The sequence below is a fragment of the Doryrhamphus excisus genome, chromosome 3, assembly GCF_030265055.1.
Source record: "Doryrhamphus excisus isolate RoL2022-K1 chromosome 3, RoL_Dexc_1.0, whole genome shotgun sequence".
Lineage (NCBI taxonomy): Eukaryota > Metazoa > Chordata > Actinopteri > Syngnathiformes > Syngnathidae > Doryrhamphus > Doryrhamphus excisus.
Genome location: NC_080468.1, coordinates 1,234,690 through 1,251,928, shown reverse-complemented (window position 1 = coordinate 1,251,928; position 17,239 = coordinate 1,234,690). Strand labels below are relative to the sequence as shown.

Here is a 17,239-nt window from a genome sequence, read left to right as displayed (position 1 = left end):
TGGTATGGGTCAACAAATGTATTTTGTTCTAGCCGGAAATGATATCGTCGTTAACAAAATTACATTAATTGTAACAAATTACACATTTATATCAGTGTTATAAAGATGAACAGTTGTCTTATGGACGCTCATGTGTACACAATTGGGCCGCGTTGACGGAAAATTTGTTTTGCAGACTCTTCGTTACCGGAAGTGATTTGATATGACTCAACAAATGTATTTTATTCTGGAAAACAAAGAATAAGGACTAGCATTAACCGGAAGTGATATCATCGTTAACAAAATGACATCTATTTTAACAAATTACACATTTACATCAGTGCCCTGAAAATAAGCAATTATCTTATGGACACTCATGTCGACAAAATCAGGCCGCTTTGACAGACAAATTGATTTGCAGAAACTTCTTTACCGGAAGTGACGCATTTGGGTCAATAAACGTGTTTCATTATGACAACGAAAATAGATTAGTGTCAGTGGTACATATGACCGGAAATGATATCGCCATTGATACAATTTCCACATAACAATGGTCGAGGAATCAGTCGTGAAAAATAAATGTCCTTTAACCGGAAGTCATATTATACCATTCATCTAACAGTTTGTATTGTGAAAGATGAACAAAAGTTTATTCAAATACACAGCTTCGGGGTGTCACTTAGTGCAGAACTAGTTTCATTGAACGTTGTAATCACTCTACCAAGCTGGACGTCTTCAAACCGCGCCTGCGCATTAACCCGAGCCTGCGCTGTTTGGTGGTGGAGGCATGAAGAAGTTGCTTTGCTGGAAACGTAACACAGCCGCTGCCGCTGGAGCGAAGCGCAAATGTGCAGACTGGGACAAAATCAACAGGAATGATGTACGTGCATGAATGTACGTTTTGCAAGCGAGGCGAGACGCGTCCTGCTGCGGCTTTTGAATGACGGTCTCCTTCAGTCAAGCCCACGTATTGAGATGATCTATTTCTGTGATGGCGAAGGGACTGTTTCCACGGGCCTGGGTGAAGAAGTCCTTCTATTTCCAGGTAATGTAGCTTTGTGCCAGTGTGTGATAGTGGGGTCTGTGCTGGTGCCACACCAGTAAATATTTTCCACCTGCATGCTTTCAAATGACCTGAGGAATGTTGATGGACGGCTGACGCTTCACTTACCAGAAGACATATCAGAGGCAGCTTAACCTGCATGTACAGGGGACTGGAGTGCTTTTATAACCCACTGAGCTTAACAATCTCCGAGAGGGGCCCACCACAAGTCTTAAAGTGCTGAAGATCTTGGAAAGTATTAGATTGACCCAGTTGGAGGCCTGCCTGCTCCCTCTGCAATGCAGTTCCCCAACATTGAAGACGTGATAGAAAAAGTCATGTGTCAGCCAAAACCAATGAAGTTTTTAAAACAATATTGAAACTGTTGTATGTAGGTGAAAGTAAATGATTGTGATCACTGACTCTAAGCAACAGGTTGCCCGGCAATAAAAGAACATGATACTCTACGTATGCTCATGAATGCACCAAAGAGTCAAGAGGATTAACAGGACCAGTTTCTAAACACAATCGCAAACATAACAGTTTGCAATGACAATGACATGTTTTGCATGCTTGCACCCATGTAGTGACTTCACTATGCAACCATGCATTTTTCACAGTATTTCACTAAGGTACCCAAAATAGGTCAGGGAGGTCTTTTACATATTTAACATGTCAACATTATGTGTTTGCACATTTTATGTTCGCTACAGTCAATTGCAAATAATGTCCATCGTGTTGTCATATTGCCTGTACTGTATAACGAGTAGCTATTATTCACGGCATGTGCTGTTCAATGTTTTCTCCCACTGTCCTCCCTGGAGGCCCACCATTCATCAGCTCCGTACAGGAGCCACGTGTCTCAAGTTACCATTCAAACGTGCTCCTAAAGGAATATGGGTCAATGTGGAGGCAATGGTTTTCCCCACCTTGCAGTCCTCATGACATGTTTTCATCATCATTCCAAACCACTTCCAAAGGTCACGTGTTTGTAATCTACAAAGAAGAGGATTAGCATGACCAAGGCATGATCGGTTAATACAGTGGAATAATAACAATACAGTGTACAAAAAATTCAAATGGTCCCTGCCTGTACGCTAGCTGCACCCCAAGGGTGCGAAGCAAAGCATATAGTAGAAATTTGAAGGGGAAAAAAAGATGATTGTTAAGCCAAATGCCACACGCAGCCTTTGTGTGGGAATATTAATAATGAGCAAGGTCAGCCCATCAACACCAACGAGCAAATATGCTGAATTTATTCAAAAGTGATAGCAACATAAACAAAACAAACTTGCCCATGCTGACAGTCAACAATCAGAATGTAGTTTAATACATCACCAAACAAATGCTGCATTTTAATATAGTTAAAAGCCAGCATTTCAAGAAATGCTGCAAACATTAAAGAGTACGAATTGCCTTTAGGAAAATACATGTCAGTTAGTGGTTTATTTAGATCTCAAAAACTGTTGACAATAATATTGTTGAGTGTCAATTTGTGGGACAGTAAACATTTCAAAATGCACCTGTATTGTTTGTGACTCAGTTAAATGAAAATAATGAAATATTTGTTATAATTATTATATTTGTTCAAAGCCACCATTTAAAAAAAAATAGCAAATATTAAACAGTACGAATTGCTTGTGAGAAAATACATGTAGTTCGTGTTTTTTTGTGTTACATTTAATAAAAGTTTCAATTAGATACTTTGTTCATCTAAAAGAAATTCACAGATCCAGCATCTTACAGATTTGGAAAACACGGGGGTATGCAGGGTTCAAGAAAATAAGGGAATGGTACTATGTAAAATAGTATCATAAAATAAAATAGCAAATACAGTAAAGAGCAAAAATTTTAAAAATATAACAGCAAAGCAAGCAAAATATAATACAAAAACCTCCATCTCGTGCTGTTGTGCAAAGAGATGTTGTACAGCATATATAAATGTACATATTGATGTACATAGTGCAGTTAGAAGTACACACATGTAGACGTAGGTTTGTGTTCTAAGGTGCAGTTCTATATTTTTACCACTGTCACAATGACATGAGTAAGCCGTGACGTGTGCGTCCCGTTACTAAAGCACTAATATGAATATGATATGTGACATAAGTAGCACGAGACACCGTAACGATCAGGTCCATGAGACGGTTCAAATGCTGATTTGAACAGTCAGAGAGCCGACCAATGAATTGTTAACAAACCTAGCAGTGAGGCCTCCTGGGAACCAGCCTAGAACCTTTTCAGGATTCGTGCCTTCATTTGTTCTTGTCCTTTGCAGGCTCGCATCTCCTTTGTAAGGGTGAAGTACTTGTTCCTCACTTGGTTGACTGTGCTGGTGGGGAGCTGGGTGCTCTACGTGCAATACTCGGCCTACACGGAGCTATGCAGAGGACACCAGTGCAAGATCGCCATTGTGAGTTATGGATTAGCTTGAGTTTGCGAGGTCCACATTGTGGGACTCGCATTGATTTTTGAAACGCGTATACCTTTGACGTTGGTAGATCTTGTCAATGCCTCTTAATTACCGATGGGTGGCTTTGTTCATGGGACTCTCAGGCTCTTTTGTGACTGATGCTCAGTCGATAACAATTAACGCTTCCGTGGAACAGAGCCAACAATAGTCATTCCATTCCATCGGTCTCTGTTTGTCCCTAGTTGCAATCGTTTCAGTAGTGTCTTCACTTCTATATGAAATAGTCTCTACACCAGGGGTGCTCATTAAGTCGATCGCGATGCGGTACTGGTCGATCGCTGGTCGATCGCGGCGTGACATTAAAAAAATATCATCCCAGCATCAATGCCGTCACTTGATTGATATACAGGGCAGCCATTCAGATGACAACTGAATGTTGCCCTTCGGGCGACCAATCAAATCAAACAACGTCTCTAAGTGCAGCAGAACTTACGATGTCAGCCTATCATCCATCCCCGTTACTTGATTGACATACAGGACAACCAATCAGATGACAACTGAATTTTGACCTTTAGGTCACCGCTCATGCGTAAACAACGATGCAAAGTGCTAAGCTAGTCGGCGAATTGCGAGATTTTAAGCCCTCGCTAAAGTTTATGGTCACTAAAATGAGTGAAGGAGCTGGACCAAGTAAAAAGGCAAAAACTGGACCAAGTAAAAAGGCAAAAAACACATCACTTCCATACGGATATGGAATATTATACGGATATTGTGATACGGATATTATCCATGACTGATAAACATTTGGAAGTGTGCTTGAGGCTGGCTATCAGCAGCTACTGTCCGGACTATGCATCCCTGGCTGGTTCAATTCAGTGCAAGTCATCAAAGTAAACTCAGGTAATTACAAAAAATGTTAATAGTTAATTATGTGTGTTTTGCAATATTGGCTCATTTGGTTATGTAAGGTACATCAACATACATTGTACGTACAAATAATCCTCAATACATTTGAAAATAAATAGATGTTTTGCATTTTTGTAGTGGGTAGATCATTTTGACTCGGTCATTTTAAAAGTAGCTCGCATGCTGAAAAAGTGTGAGCACCCCTGTTTTACACCATGCAAACCAAAAATCATAAAGAAAATCATTTGTTTTCAAAATGTCTTAGAACAGGGCAATCCTGACTTGGTAAACTGTGCTTCTTGTCTTCCAAGTGTGACAAATACAGGAAGGGAATCATTGACGGTTCGGCCTGCAGCAGCCTGTGTGACAAAGAGACCTTCTACATGAGTAGATGTCTCTCAGCCCTCCCGAACAACCAGGTGGAAGCCCATGTGACTCTTCATCATCAGCCATGATCTCCCCATACAAATATCTCCATCTTTTAGGTGTATACCGGAAGCTGGGGAGACCATGAAGGAATCGTTCACTGTAATTTGGGCAAAGTTATACGCTACGAGATGGGCGAGGAGCTGGAGCCACGGAGGGAGGCCCCTGTGTTCGACACTCCCACTCGAGGCACGTCAGTGGAGAAGTTCAGAGAGATGGTCTTTAATAATCTCAAGGTAAAAATTGGAATTCATCCAAAATGAATATGTTCTTCCATCCTGCATGTTTGCCACCTTCCTGATTTAAATGTTTAAATGTTTCAGATCGTCAAACAAATATAAATGTTAGTCAATCACAACACAACTGAACATATTATAATTAAGGGAGACTAAAATCCAAATCTACATGGCCCTGTGTGAGAAAAAACACAACTTCATCTATCAGGCTGGAAAAGGTTAAAAGCTGTGGGACTCCAGCAAACCGCAGTGAGAGCTATTATCCACAATTGGCAAGAACAGGAGTGGCCAGCCTACCAAAAATACCCCAAGAGTGCATGGATAACCCATGCAAGAGGTCACAAAAGACCCCACAACAACATATCCTCATGACTCCGCCATAAGAAAGACACTTGGCAAAAACAAAAATTGACAGAAAACATCTTGATGATCGTACTGATGATCTCCAAGACCTTTGGGAAAACACTCTGTGGTTGAACTTTTTAGAAGGTGTGTATCCCATTACATCTGGTGTAAATGTAACACCACATTTCAGAGAAACAGTAAAATATGGTGGTGGTAGTGTGATGGTCTGCGGCTGTTTTGCTGCTTCAGGACCTGGTCCCATTCTGCTGTCTACCAAATAATTCTAACGAGAATATACTGCCATCTGTTGGTGACTTGAGCTGAAAGCAAGTTGGGTTCTGCAGCAGGACAACGATCCAAAACACACCAGCAGGTCCACTTTTTCCACACACGGCCATGTAGGTTTGGATTTGTTTTCCCTTAAAAATCACAAAAAAAACGACACTTGTGTTGTCGTTGACTAATTCCATTTGTTTGATAAAATTGCAAAGAAATAAATGAAACTAAACTGACGTTTGTGTCCCTCTGACCTCTCGTAGTCCAAGCTTGGAGATCAAGCTAATCTCGCCGGATTGGTCAGTGTCATCTTGTCTGTGGCGGATGGCAACAAAGATGGAAAGGTGTCCCTGCCCGAAGCTCGCTCCATGTGGGCCCTCCTGCAGATGGATGAGGTCAGAAGAAAACATGATCTGATCAAATAAGGTCCCACTACTGATGGGCGTATCGATTCTGTGGTATTAATAGTACTAATAGTACTACTAATAGTACACTAATTACTAAAAGTTGGTAACTTCTTACATACCGTTATATTTTTTGACCTCAATATTTCCATTTGGATATGTAAACAGGAAATGTGGTTTCCTCAGGTGCTTCTTGGCCTGCTGCTTCAGGAGCGTGGACACACTCCCCGTCTTCTGGGCTACTGCGGCGACCTCTACATGACGGAACGTGTCCCCCATGCCCCCTTGTATGGTTTGTCCGCACCCTGGCCGCTGGGGTCCTGGGTGCCCGGTGGCTTACAGCGCAAGATGGATCAGTGGTTCACCCCCTCGTGGCCTCGCAAAGCCAAGATCTCCATGGGCCTGCTGGAGCTGGTGGAGGACATCTTCCACGGCACGTACGGCAGCTTCCTCATCTGCGACCTGGCGGCGGTGCACTTGGGCTACACAGACGGCCATGAGCTGCGTCTCACCAACCCCCGCACCGTGGTACCCGAAAGCCAGTTTCGGCGCAGCATGCGGGCGCTCAGATGCGACACGGACGCCGACTGCGTGTACGGCGTGGACTGCCGGACATCATGTGACATGTCATATCAACGGTGCAGGGAGGAGCCGGTGCGGCCCAATTTGGCCAAAGCGTGCGCCGTATTGAAGGACTACCTCCTGCACGGGGCGCCGTCTGCGCTGAGGGAGGAGCTGGAGAGGCAGCTGTACGCCTGCATGGCCCTCAGGGGGGGCGCCGGCCAGATGAACATGGAGCACTCGCTTCTCCTCAACAACCTGAAGGCTCTGCTGTGGAGGCAGATCTCCCACACCAAGGACTCGTGACCAGGAGGAGCTGAGATGCCAACAATCTGAACATGCAAGGAATTGATAGACTATATGGGCAAAAGTATTGGGACATCACACTCACTGTAAGCATACAGAAAAATGATTTACTAAATATTTTGCGCTATTATGACACGCCCGTAATTTTTGTCGTTATAGTTCCACCCGTCTTAGAGGAATAGGGAGGTGTCCCAATACTTGTGCCCACTTGCATATTACTGCTGGATCACCCATACCTGGGAGGCTTATTGAAGACTATCCAATCAATTTCTATTGCTTTCAGTTAGTATGAAGATATGAACAATCAAAGTCTATAATGGGAGGTTTTTTGCATGCTTACTTTTGACAAAGCTAGGAAGGAACCATCGCTAACCGGAGGGACGTTTTAGGCCACCAAATCTACTAGGAAGAAGCACAATAACATCTTTATGACAGCCATGTGTGTTCATTTGTGAATGTTGTACTGTATCACTTTGGGCTTGGACCCATCACAGTGCCATAGGAATCATGCTGGAATGTTCCACACATCTTTTTTATCAACCTTATTCTATTCTAAAGACGCCGCTGACAATGAAGTCACTTTGTAAAATATCATCCAGGAAGTTGTGCGCTGCTGGATGCTCAAAAGATGTTAATGCATGACTTTTGCACAATGACACTATTTTGCTGTCTTTTCTATCACATCAGCTGCCCTCTCCTGTCCCCTTTTGAGTCATTGATTCAAGTATAGAACGTGTAACGGGACCAATGTGAAGAAGCTCAAGTGTCGTCAGCATTCCTGTCATAGCATCACTGAAGACACACACAAAAAAGTTTGTAATAAATTTAGTCGTGTTGCATATATGGAGGTAGCGCTAACCGTCCTCCGCCTCCCGTTCTTGTGCTCGTAAGAAGCTGGCTTTTTTCTGGGCAACGCGGTCCTTCCTCTGAGCCAGAGACAACTTGGCGCGATTCCATCTGGGCGGAAAGAGGAGCGAGAAGGGTCATTAGCATTCACAACACTTGGAGGTAGCTGGAGAAGCTGTCACTTTTTTGTCACAAAGCCAAAGGGTTTCACGTGAGGCATGCAAGTTGTGTCGCTTCATTTGAAGGAAAATAAACAAAAATAACACCCACCTCTTCCTTTGGACTTCTCTTTTGGGTTGCTTTTCATGAACAGGGTTTGCTCTGATGGCGGCGTGTGCTTTCTTGTACATTTCCTCCACCTGAAAACAACACAAGTTCATTTTCAGGTTGGTGTGTGTCGCCGCGAGCACATCATCACGATGCTTCCCTCAGCCTTGAAACGAAAGCTAACATCAGCCAATCTTTTGCTCCGAACCATTGGGATTATCACGGAAAAGCAGTGACAGGATGTGGGAAAATTGACGAGTCTCATTTGCAGCGGCTGTGCTTACGTTAACAGCTACTTTCATTGTGATACTTGTGGGGGGGGGGTGCTTGTTTGGCGGTTTCAGCTGCTCAGAGCCACCTCGCTTTAAAAATACTGGTTCAACTTGACTGCGCACCCTGGTGGTCAAAACATGTAATAGCGACTCTTCAAGCAGTATCCATATCAATAGCCACGTTTACATGGAGCCAAATATTCCAATTCCATTCGAGTTATTTGCTCAAAAGGAAATAATGTAACCTTTGTATACACCTCATTCCCAAAGAAAAGTGCCAATCCCAATGAATATATAATGGGATTCCCAGGGATGGAATATTCCTTTCCCCAATCCGATTGAGGTATCTTGTACCCGCTCAAACGGTGGTGTTTTTCTTCTTCTGTTGTTTATTGGCGGTTGGCAAGCAGCTTTGGTGTGCATTAGCGCCATCTGTGGAACAGAATCTAAACCCTTCTATACGCCATTCACAAGTCCACTTTTATTCAAAAAGAAAATATATATCTATATAAAACATGTGCCCAACTTAATTATAAAATATTAGCAAGATTGAACTTTATATTTTCCTGTTCCCGGGTGCGTTCTTTCAGCGAATGCGGAGACATGACGTAACACGCAGATCCAGACGTTCTTCCATTTTAAAAAAATGGAGGCCAGCAATCGGCAACTGGACTACTGCGGAAAGTTTGATTCAAACTAAATTTCAGGACTGGACGAAGGAAAAACTGGCAATACGGAGTTATTCCAACAAGTGGAAGAGAAAGTTGCTATCACGTGGTGTTTACGCTTTACTGGGCATGCCCCATTGACTATTCTGGTTGATTATAGCGGCGCATGTCGACACGCGATAGGAATATTCCTTTCCATGTATATCATTGCTTTCGGAAAGGTCATTTGGAAAGATTCCATTTGGAAAGAGGAAAAACTCCTCATGTAAACGTGGCTACTGTTGCCTATCCATTCCCAGTTTGATGGAGTCTAAAAGGACCTGATTTACTCAGAGCCCCCAGGGCACCAGACTGGACTGGACCAAAGTGTGTAGAATAAAATACAGGGCTTGGTCTACTCCCAAAAAAAGTCAGATTTTCTGTCTGCTTTACTCTCTAATAATAGGAATTAAAAGACACTGATTTTTGAGGATTTAAAAATAGTTTCTTTTAAAAATTTTCTCAAGCTGCAACTCCACCCCAGGGAGGCTGATCTTTGAACGTGGTTGCGCCAGCGACATGCAGCATCTTTTTTTCCCTCTCACAATAAGCACAGTAATCCCTAAAATAAAAACAGCCCCATTTATATAACACATGAGTCTTATTTATATTTAAAATGGCTTATTTAGTATTATTTTGTGTGCTATACTGGGTAATACGAGTATAAAGGTGACCGTTGGGGTTGTTAGTTCAAGTCTAGATGTCTCTAATAATGTTAAAAACCATATTTGGAAGGTCTGTAAGAGGTTTTCTATGCTGTAACTATGGATAGAACAAGAAAAGGTTCATTCCCCCATGTGTGCCCATTCTTATGTCCAAATTAGTGTCGCCTTGCACAGACCGTGTCGGGTGCGACTCCGTTCTTGATGAAGCGAGAGAACTGCCTCTTATATGCCTCCTCGTCCTCCTCCATCAGGCAGGACATGTAGTCGGCCACGTTCATGCCCATGATGTGTTTCCGATGCACCTCAGCGTTAAACTCCTTGCTCTCTGTGTCGTAACCGGGGAAGCGTTTCAGGCTGGGAGAAAAATGGGAGAAAAACGTCACATGTTGATTCCGTGTTGTGCAGCAGAATCGGTTCAACGTTTCTAGATGAACCGTTGTTGCTTCTCTCAGCCCCGTCTTGAAATGACAGTAAACATCAGCCAATGCAAATGAAGGACCAACTACATTTGGCTCAGCTTGTTTGGGTCATCATCAAGAAGCAGGTTGGCGTTCATATCCAACTCTACTATAGTATACGTAGTTGGATATACACATACATAGTATACAGGAAGATACAGGAAGTATTCCAGCTGACCTGTGAGGGATGGCCAGTCCTCCGTCCACTGCTCCCTTTAGCGCTCCAAACACTTTGTTTCCCGTAGTGGTTCTGGCCAGGCCCGCATCCAGGTAACAGGTGAAGGTGCCCGGCTGACCGTCCACGCTCTCCACGTTGAACTCGTCGCCCGTCACCTCCACCTGACCCTCGTACACCTGATCGATGCCAAACTTGTGCAACAGCTAGGAAAAACAATGAACAACTGACATACCATCAATACATCCTAGTAGTCAGAAACACAAACCAACAGCTGTGGCTGTAGGCAACCTCCACAAAACGGCAGAAGCTGCATTTCGAGTATCAAAAGTGGTCTGCTTGTGCTTTAAAATGTCTGTTGTGCTTCTCACCGGTCGGCCTGGAACTATGCATGTCCGTCTTAATAAATGAAAACTTGGGGAATCACGTTGGTATCACGTGATGTTGATGGTCACGCTTTACTGGGCATGCCCCATTGACTATTCTGGTTTATTATAGCGGCGCATGGAGACTGGAGATTGGAATATTCCTTTTCGTGTTTACCATTGTTTTCGGAAAGGTCATTTGGAATAAATGATCCGTCTTAATAAATGAAAAACTTGGGGAATCACATTGGTATCACGTGATGTTGACGGTCACGCTTTACTGGGCATGCCCCATTGACTATTGTGGTTTATTATAGCGGCGCATGGAGACTGGAGATTGGAATATTCCTTTTCGTGTTTACCATTGTTTTCGGAAAGGTCATTTGGAATAAATGATCCGTCTTAATAAATGAAAAACTTGGGGAATCACGTTGGTATCACGTGATGTTGACGGTCACGCTTTACTGGGCATGCCCCATTGACTATTCTGGTTTATTATAGCGGCGCATGGAGAGTGGAGATTGGAATATTCCTTTTCGTGTTTACCATTGTTTTCGGAAAGGTCATTTGGAATAAATGATCCGTCTTAATAAATGAAAAACTTGGGGAATCACGTTGGTATCACGTGATGTTGACGGTCACGCTTTACTGGGCATGCCCCATTGACTATTCTGGTTTATTATAGCGGCGCATGGAGACTGGAGATTGGAATATTCCTTTTCGTGTTTACCATTGTTTTCGGAAAGGTCATTTGGAATAAATGATCCGTCTTAATAAATGAAAAACTTGGGGAATCACGTTGGTATCACGTGATGTTGACGGTCACGCTTTACTGGGCATGCCCCATTGACTATTCTGGTTTATTATAGCGCCGCATGGAGACTGGAGATTGGAATATTCCTTTTCGTGTTTACCATTGTTTTCGGAAAGGTCATTTGGAATAAATGATCCGTCTTAATAAATGAAAAACTTGGGGAATCACGTTGGTATCGCGTGATGTTGACGGTCACGCTTTACTGGGCATGCCCCATTGACTATTCTGGTTTATTATAGCGGCGCATGGAGACTGGATATTGGAATATTCCTTTTCGTGTTTACCATAGTTTTCGGAAAGGTCATTTGGAATAAATGATCCGTCTTAATAAATGAAAAACTTGGGGAATCACGTTGGTATCACGTGATGTTGACGGTCATGCTTTACTGGGCATCCCCCATTGACTATTCTGGTTTATTATAGCGGCGCATGGAGACTGGAGATTGGAATATTCCTTTTCGTGTTCACCATTGTTTTCGGAAAGGTCATTTGGAATAAATGATCCGTCTTAATAAATGAAAAACTTGGGGAATCACGTTGGTATCACGTGATGTTGATGGTCACGCTTTACTGGGCATGCCCCATTGACTATTCTGGTTTATTATAGCGGCGCATGGAGACTGGAGATTGGAATATTCCTTTTCATGTTTACCATTGTTTTCGGAAAGGTCATTTGGAATAAATGATCCGTCTTAATAAATGAAAAACTTGGGGAATCACGTTGGTATCACGTGATGTTGACGGTCATGCTTTACTGGGCATCCCCCATTGACTATTCTGGTTTATTATAGCGGCGCATGGAGACTGGAGATTGGAATATTCCTTTTCGTGTTCACCATTGTTTTCGGAAAGGTCATTTGGAATAAATGATCCGTCTTAATAAATGAAAAACTTGGGGAATCACGTTGGTATCACGTGATGTTGATGGTCACGCTTTACTGGGCATGCCCCATTGACTATTCTGGTTTATTATAGCGGCGCATGGAGACTGGAGATTGGAATATTCCTTTTCATGTTTACCATTGTTTTCGGAAAGGTCATTTGGAATAAATGATCCGTCTTAATAAATGAAAAACTTGGGGAATCACGTTGGTATCGCGTGATGTTGACGGTCACGCTTTACTGGGCATGCCCCATTGACTATTCTGGTTTATTATAGCGGCGCATGGAGACTGGATATTGGAATATTCCTTTTCGTGTTTACCATAGTTTTCGGAAAGGTCATTTGGAATAAATGATCCGTCTTAATAAATGAAAAACTTGGGGAATCACGTTGGTATCACGTGATGTTGATGGTCACGCTTTACTGGGCATGCCCCATTGACTATTCTGGTTTATTATAGCGGCGCATGGAGACTGGAGATTGGAATATTCCTTTTCGTGTTTACCATTGTTTTCGGAAAGGTCATTTGGAATAAATGATCCGTCTTAATAAATGAAAAACTTGGGGAATCACGTTGGTATCACGTGATGTTGACGGTCACGCTTTACTGGGCATGCCCCATTGACTATTCTGGTTTATTATAGCGGCGCATGGAGACTGGAGATTGGAATATTCCTTTTCGTGTTTACCATTGTTTTCGGAAAGGTCATTTGGAATAAATGATCCGTCTTAATAAATGAAAAACTTGGGGAATCACGTTGGTATCACGTGATGTTGACGGTCACGCTTTACTGGGCATGCCCCATTGACTATTCTGGTTTATTATAGCGCCGCATGGAGACTGGAGATTGGAATATTCCTTTTCGTGTTTACCATTGTTTTCGGAAAGGTCATTTGGAATAAATGATCCGTCTTAATAAATGAAAAACTTGGGGAATCACGTTGGTATCGCGTGATGTTGACGGTCACGCTTTACTGGGCATGCCCCATTGACTATTCTGGTTTATTATAGCGGCGCATGGAGACTGGATATTGGAATATTCCTTTTCGTGTTTACCATAGTTTTCGGAAAGGTCATTTGGAATAAATGATCCGTCTTAATAAATGAAAAACTTGGGGAATCACGTTGGTATCACGTGATGTTGACGGTCATGCTTTACTGGGCATCCCCCATTGACTATTCTGGTTTATTATAGCGGCGCATGGAGACTGGAGATTGGAATATTCCTTTTCGTGTTCACCATTGTTTTCGGAAAGGTCATTTGGAATAAATGATCCGTCTTAATAAATGAAAAACTTGGGGAATCACGTTGGTATCACGTGATGTTGATGGTCACGCTTTACTGGGCATGCCCCATTGACTATTCTGGTTTATTATAGCGGCGCATGGAGACTGGAGATTGGAATATTCCTTTTCATGTTTACCATTGTTTTCGGAAAGGTCATTTGGAATAAATGATCCGTCTTAATAAATGAAAAACTTGGGGAATCACGTTGGTATCACGTGATGTTGACGGTCATGCTTTACTGGGCATCCCCCATTGACTATTCTGGTTTATTATAGCGGCGCATGGAGACTGGAGATTGGAATATTCCTTTTCGTGTTCACCATTGTTTTCGGAAAGGTCATTTGGAATAAATGATCCGTCTTAATAAATGAAAAACTTGGGGAATCACGTTGGTATCACGTGATGTTGATGGTCACGCTTTACTGGGCATGCCCCATTGACTATTCTGGTTTATTATAGCGGCGCATGGAGACTGGAGATTGGAATATTCCTTTTCATGTTTACAATTGTTTTCGGAAAGGTCATTTGGAAAGAGAAAAACTCCTCATGTAAACGTGGCTATTGACAGGAAATAAGATGTGTATATATATATATAAAAACGTACATAATATATAAAGTACATCATGCAGTGGCTACTGGTCAATCCTTACCCTGCGAGCCAGCAGCAAGCCAGTGCAGTACGCCGCAGCGTAGTTAGTGAGACCCACAGGGATGCCATACTTGGGCAGCTCGTGGGAGTACGCCGCAGACACAATGCAGTCCCCTTCAATTTTTGCATAGGCAATCTGTCAAGAGAGAGAGAGAGAGAGACACAAAAAAAGTAATGCAATTTGTGAGAGTATGATATTGATATTGATTTATTAATTTATTTTATTATTAATTTATTGATATTAAGTCTTCCAACCACTGACCTGGCAGCAGATGTCCCTGTTGGACAGTCTAACAATCAGACGATACTTGGGGGTGTTGTACTTGTTCTTGTCTTGTACAACCAAGCGTTTGCGTGCGAAGAAGTCTGTCTTACCCTCTAGAACAAACACAAATATTAGCAATAGTGGAGAAGTGATAGTACTTAGTAGTTTTTAAAGTAATGGGCACCATTCGTAGATTCATCATATTGAATGACATTAAACATTAATACCTCTCCTTCGTCGGTATTTGACTTGGTATCTCTTGAAGTATGCCTTGTTCTTCACCACTTTGACGAAACCCTACAAACAAATCGATTAAATCGATAAACTTTGCCTAAATAGTACACACTGTGTAGTGCATGGTGATGCATTCAATGGCACTTGGCTTCCATTTTTAGCCAAACTGTAGCGCCACGCTAAAGCAACCCGCCGGTGTCCATCTCAAGCCATCCGACCATTAAAACGCTACAAACACTCGGCCGATATCAACCTTTCACTCGTTCTCATACAAACAGACGGATACGATAATATATCATTCAAGTTTTCTTACCATTTTAATAGGATTTTGCACACTTTCCTCTCCGACTCGATGGCACTCTTCCGTACTCTATAGCGGAACTTTACCCGTTGAGATGCTTCACCTCCAGGCCGCCTCGGAACGGAGCGCCCCCTGCTGCATTGGAGGCAACATGGCAGCTAAACCAACAGGGGGCAGTAACGATCAACACTGAAGGCTTTATCAGACTTCACATCTTTCTACAGAGAGAAAAGAAGTCATGAGGGAACTTTTTAACAACTTTACAGTCGTAACGGTGTAATTACTATGATATGGGGATATATACAGCTCTAAAAAGGCTAAATAACTATATAAGTCAATAGTTTGCAGGACAAAAGTGCTACAATGTTTAGAGGAAGTTCGATGCCACATTCAAATTCTATTTGTGGTTTCTGCTAGAGCAAAAATACACTCCTGATCAAAATTCCGAGACCAGTTGGAAAAATGGCAAGAATTGACATTCCTCTTGGATCTTAAAGGGGAAGTCAACTACTGCAGCTATTACATCATCATCGGTGTAGATGTTATTTGAGGGTTTCATAGTCCAAATAGGTGTATCCCAATGACAGCATTGTAAGCTAGCTTATGTTCGTGTTCATGTTTCACATAAGGATTGTTCATGATGGGCAAAAAAGTGCAGTTCCCCTTTAAGGAGATTCTGAGTAGAGCATCGAAATGCAAAAAGAAGAGAAGAAATGGGGAAGATGCGACCTGCAGCGTCGTTATCATACAAGCTTTTTAGTCACGAGGCACACTGCCTGCAACGTCTCCACAGAGCCAGCTGACTTTTGACGCCCCTGCACAACCAAAAGAAGGAAAAAAAATACCCCAGATTATTTTTTTAATCGACAGCAATGAACGATTAGCCATGAGCTGACAAAAAAGGAGAACTATAATCTTCTGCTTTACTACCACACAGAGATAAAATAGCTCAGTGTCACTCACTCATGTTCTCAGCATCTCAGCGATAAGAAAAGTCAAAGTCACTCTTGTGGGTGTAGATCCCCCCCCCCCAACCCCCGGACGTTCAAGCTTTGTTTCTGCAGAATTGTGATTTCACAATGAAGAGAAAGCAACTGTACAGCTACGTGTCTGAGGGCCCTGCTGTAGTCCAGCGGGTGTTTTTGTTCAGTCTAAATGGTCATTTTGGGGAGATAATTATAAGATTTGTGTTAAATTTTGATCCCTTATTATTAGGGATGTCCGATACCACTGTCAGTCGTGGTCATAAGTTCTTTTTTTAAAAAGTGTCAGACTGTGTGACTCTGTGGGGACACCACACCGTGCCTCCGTTTTTGGTCATAACATAGAGGCATGGCTTGCCATATACGTATAGTAGTATATGTTTTATTAATAGTCACAATGGGAGACAGGATGACTTACTGGATGACCAAAGTTCTACAGATGAATAATTAGGCTCCATCTTTCCTACATGTCTAATGGTGAACACACAAGCAGACTCTGACCCTCCAAACAGCCCGTTGCCCCAATAAAGACGTGCACGCAGACACACAATGAGCAGGAAGTGGTGAGCAGCTTTCTCCACCTCCATCCTCCAACGTTCCATGGTCCATGATTCCATGGTCCTTGGTGAAATTTACAACCAGAAACGGGCTCCTTGCAAACAAGGGGGGCTGCTGATCCTGATTTGTGGACTGTTTAAAGCATAAATCCAAGCATCCAGTTTAGTGTTGAGTGTTTCTTCCGCTGTTCACACTTTCGAGGCGCCGACCTGAGTTGCAGCGAGTTCACAACCCAAGAGTCTTGGTGGTCAATCTTTTGAATCGCATCAATAGCGACAACCTTGGATTCAAAGTAAAGCCACAGCAAGCTAGATGGGATCCAGAAGGACGCTCCTGAGAAAAAGTCCTCAAATCAGAAGATGGCTGAGAAGCAAGGGGCGGTGGGGCGGGGGGGTGGGGGGGTGTCACTCTGCGGTTAGGCTGCTGGAGCCAAGGGAACGTGTGAGGGGATGAGATAGCGATTTGTGGTTTGCATGGAGGTGTAGGACAAACGGACTAAAGAGGGTGTGGACTAAACAAAGACGTCAACAAAGGAAAGTCCGTTTGCCACTTTGGGCTTTTGTGGCATAAATCTATTGTGTTTTTATCAAAATCAGTTTCATGTCTCAGACCAT

At 42.8% G+C, this 17,239-nt stretch overlaps 2 protein-coding genes across 2 annotated transcripts; one reads left to right on the top strand and one right to left on the bottom strand.

Annotated features, from left to right (window-relative positions):
- The first annotated feature begins 587 nt into the window (after window positions 1-587).
- On the top strand, window positions 588-8,027 carry LOC131126074 (divergent protein kinase domain 1A-like). Its single transcript, XM_058068245.1, has 6 exons — window positions 588-1,024; window positions 3,300-3,434; window positions 4,652-4,759; window positions 4,826-5,002; window positions 5,887-6,018; window positions 6,214-8,027. The coding sequence occupies exons 1-6, from the start codon at window positions 971-973 to the stop codon at window positions 6,892-6,894; spliced, it is 1,287 nt and encodes a 428-aa protein (XP_057924228.1). The 5' UTR covers window positions 588-970; the 3' UTR covers window positions 6,895-8,027.
- Window positions 6,667-15,242, bottom strand: LOC131126075 (large ribosomal subunit protein uL18-like). Its single transcript, XM_058068247.1, has 8 exons — window positions 15,097-15,242; window positions 14,777-14,846; window positions 14,547-14,662; window positions 14,286-14,420; window positions 10,288-10,490; window positions 9,828-10,005; window positions 8,011-8,099; window positions 6,667-7,851 (listed from the first exon to the last, which is right to left on the bottom strand). The coding sequence occupies exons 1-8, from the start codon at window positions 15,097-15,099 to the stop codon at window positions 7,749-7,751; spliced, it is 897 nt and encodes a 298-aa protein (XP_057924230.1). The 5' UTR covers window positions 15,100-15,242; the 3' UTR covers window positions 6,667-7,748.
- Between the last annotated feature and the right edge of the window lie 1,997 nt (window positions 15,243-17,239).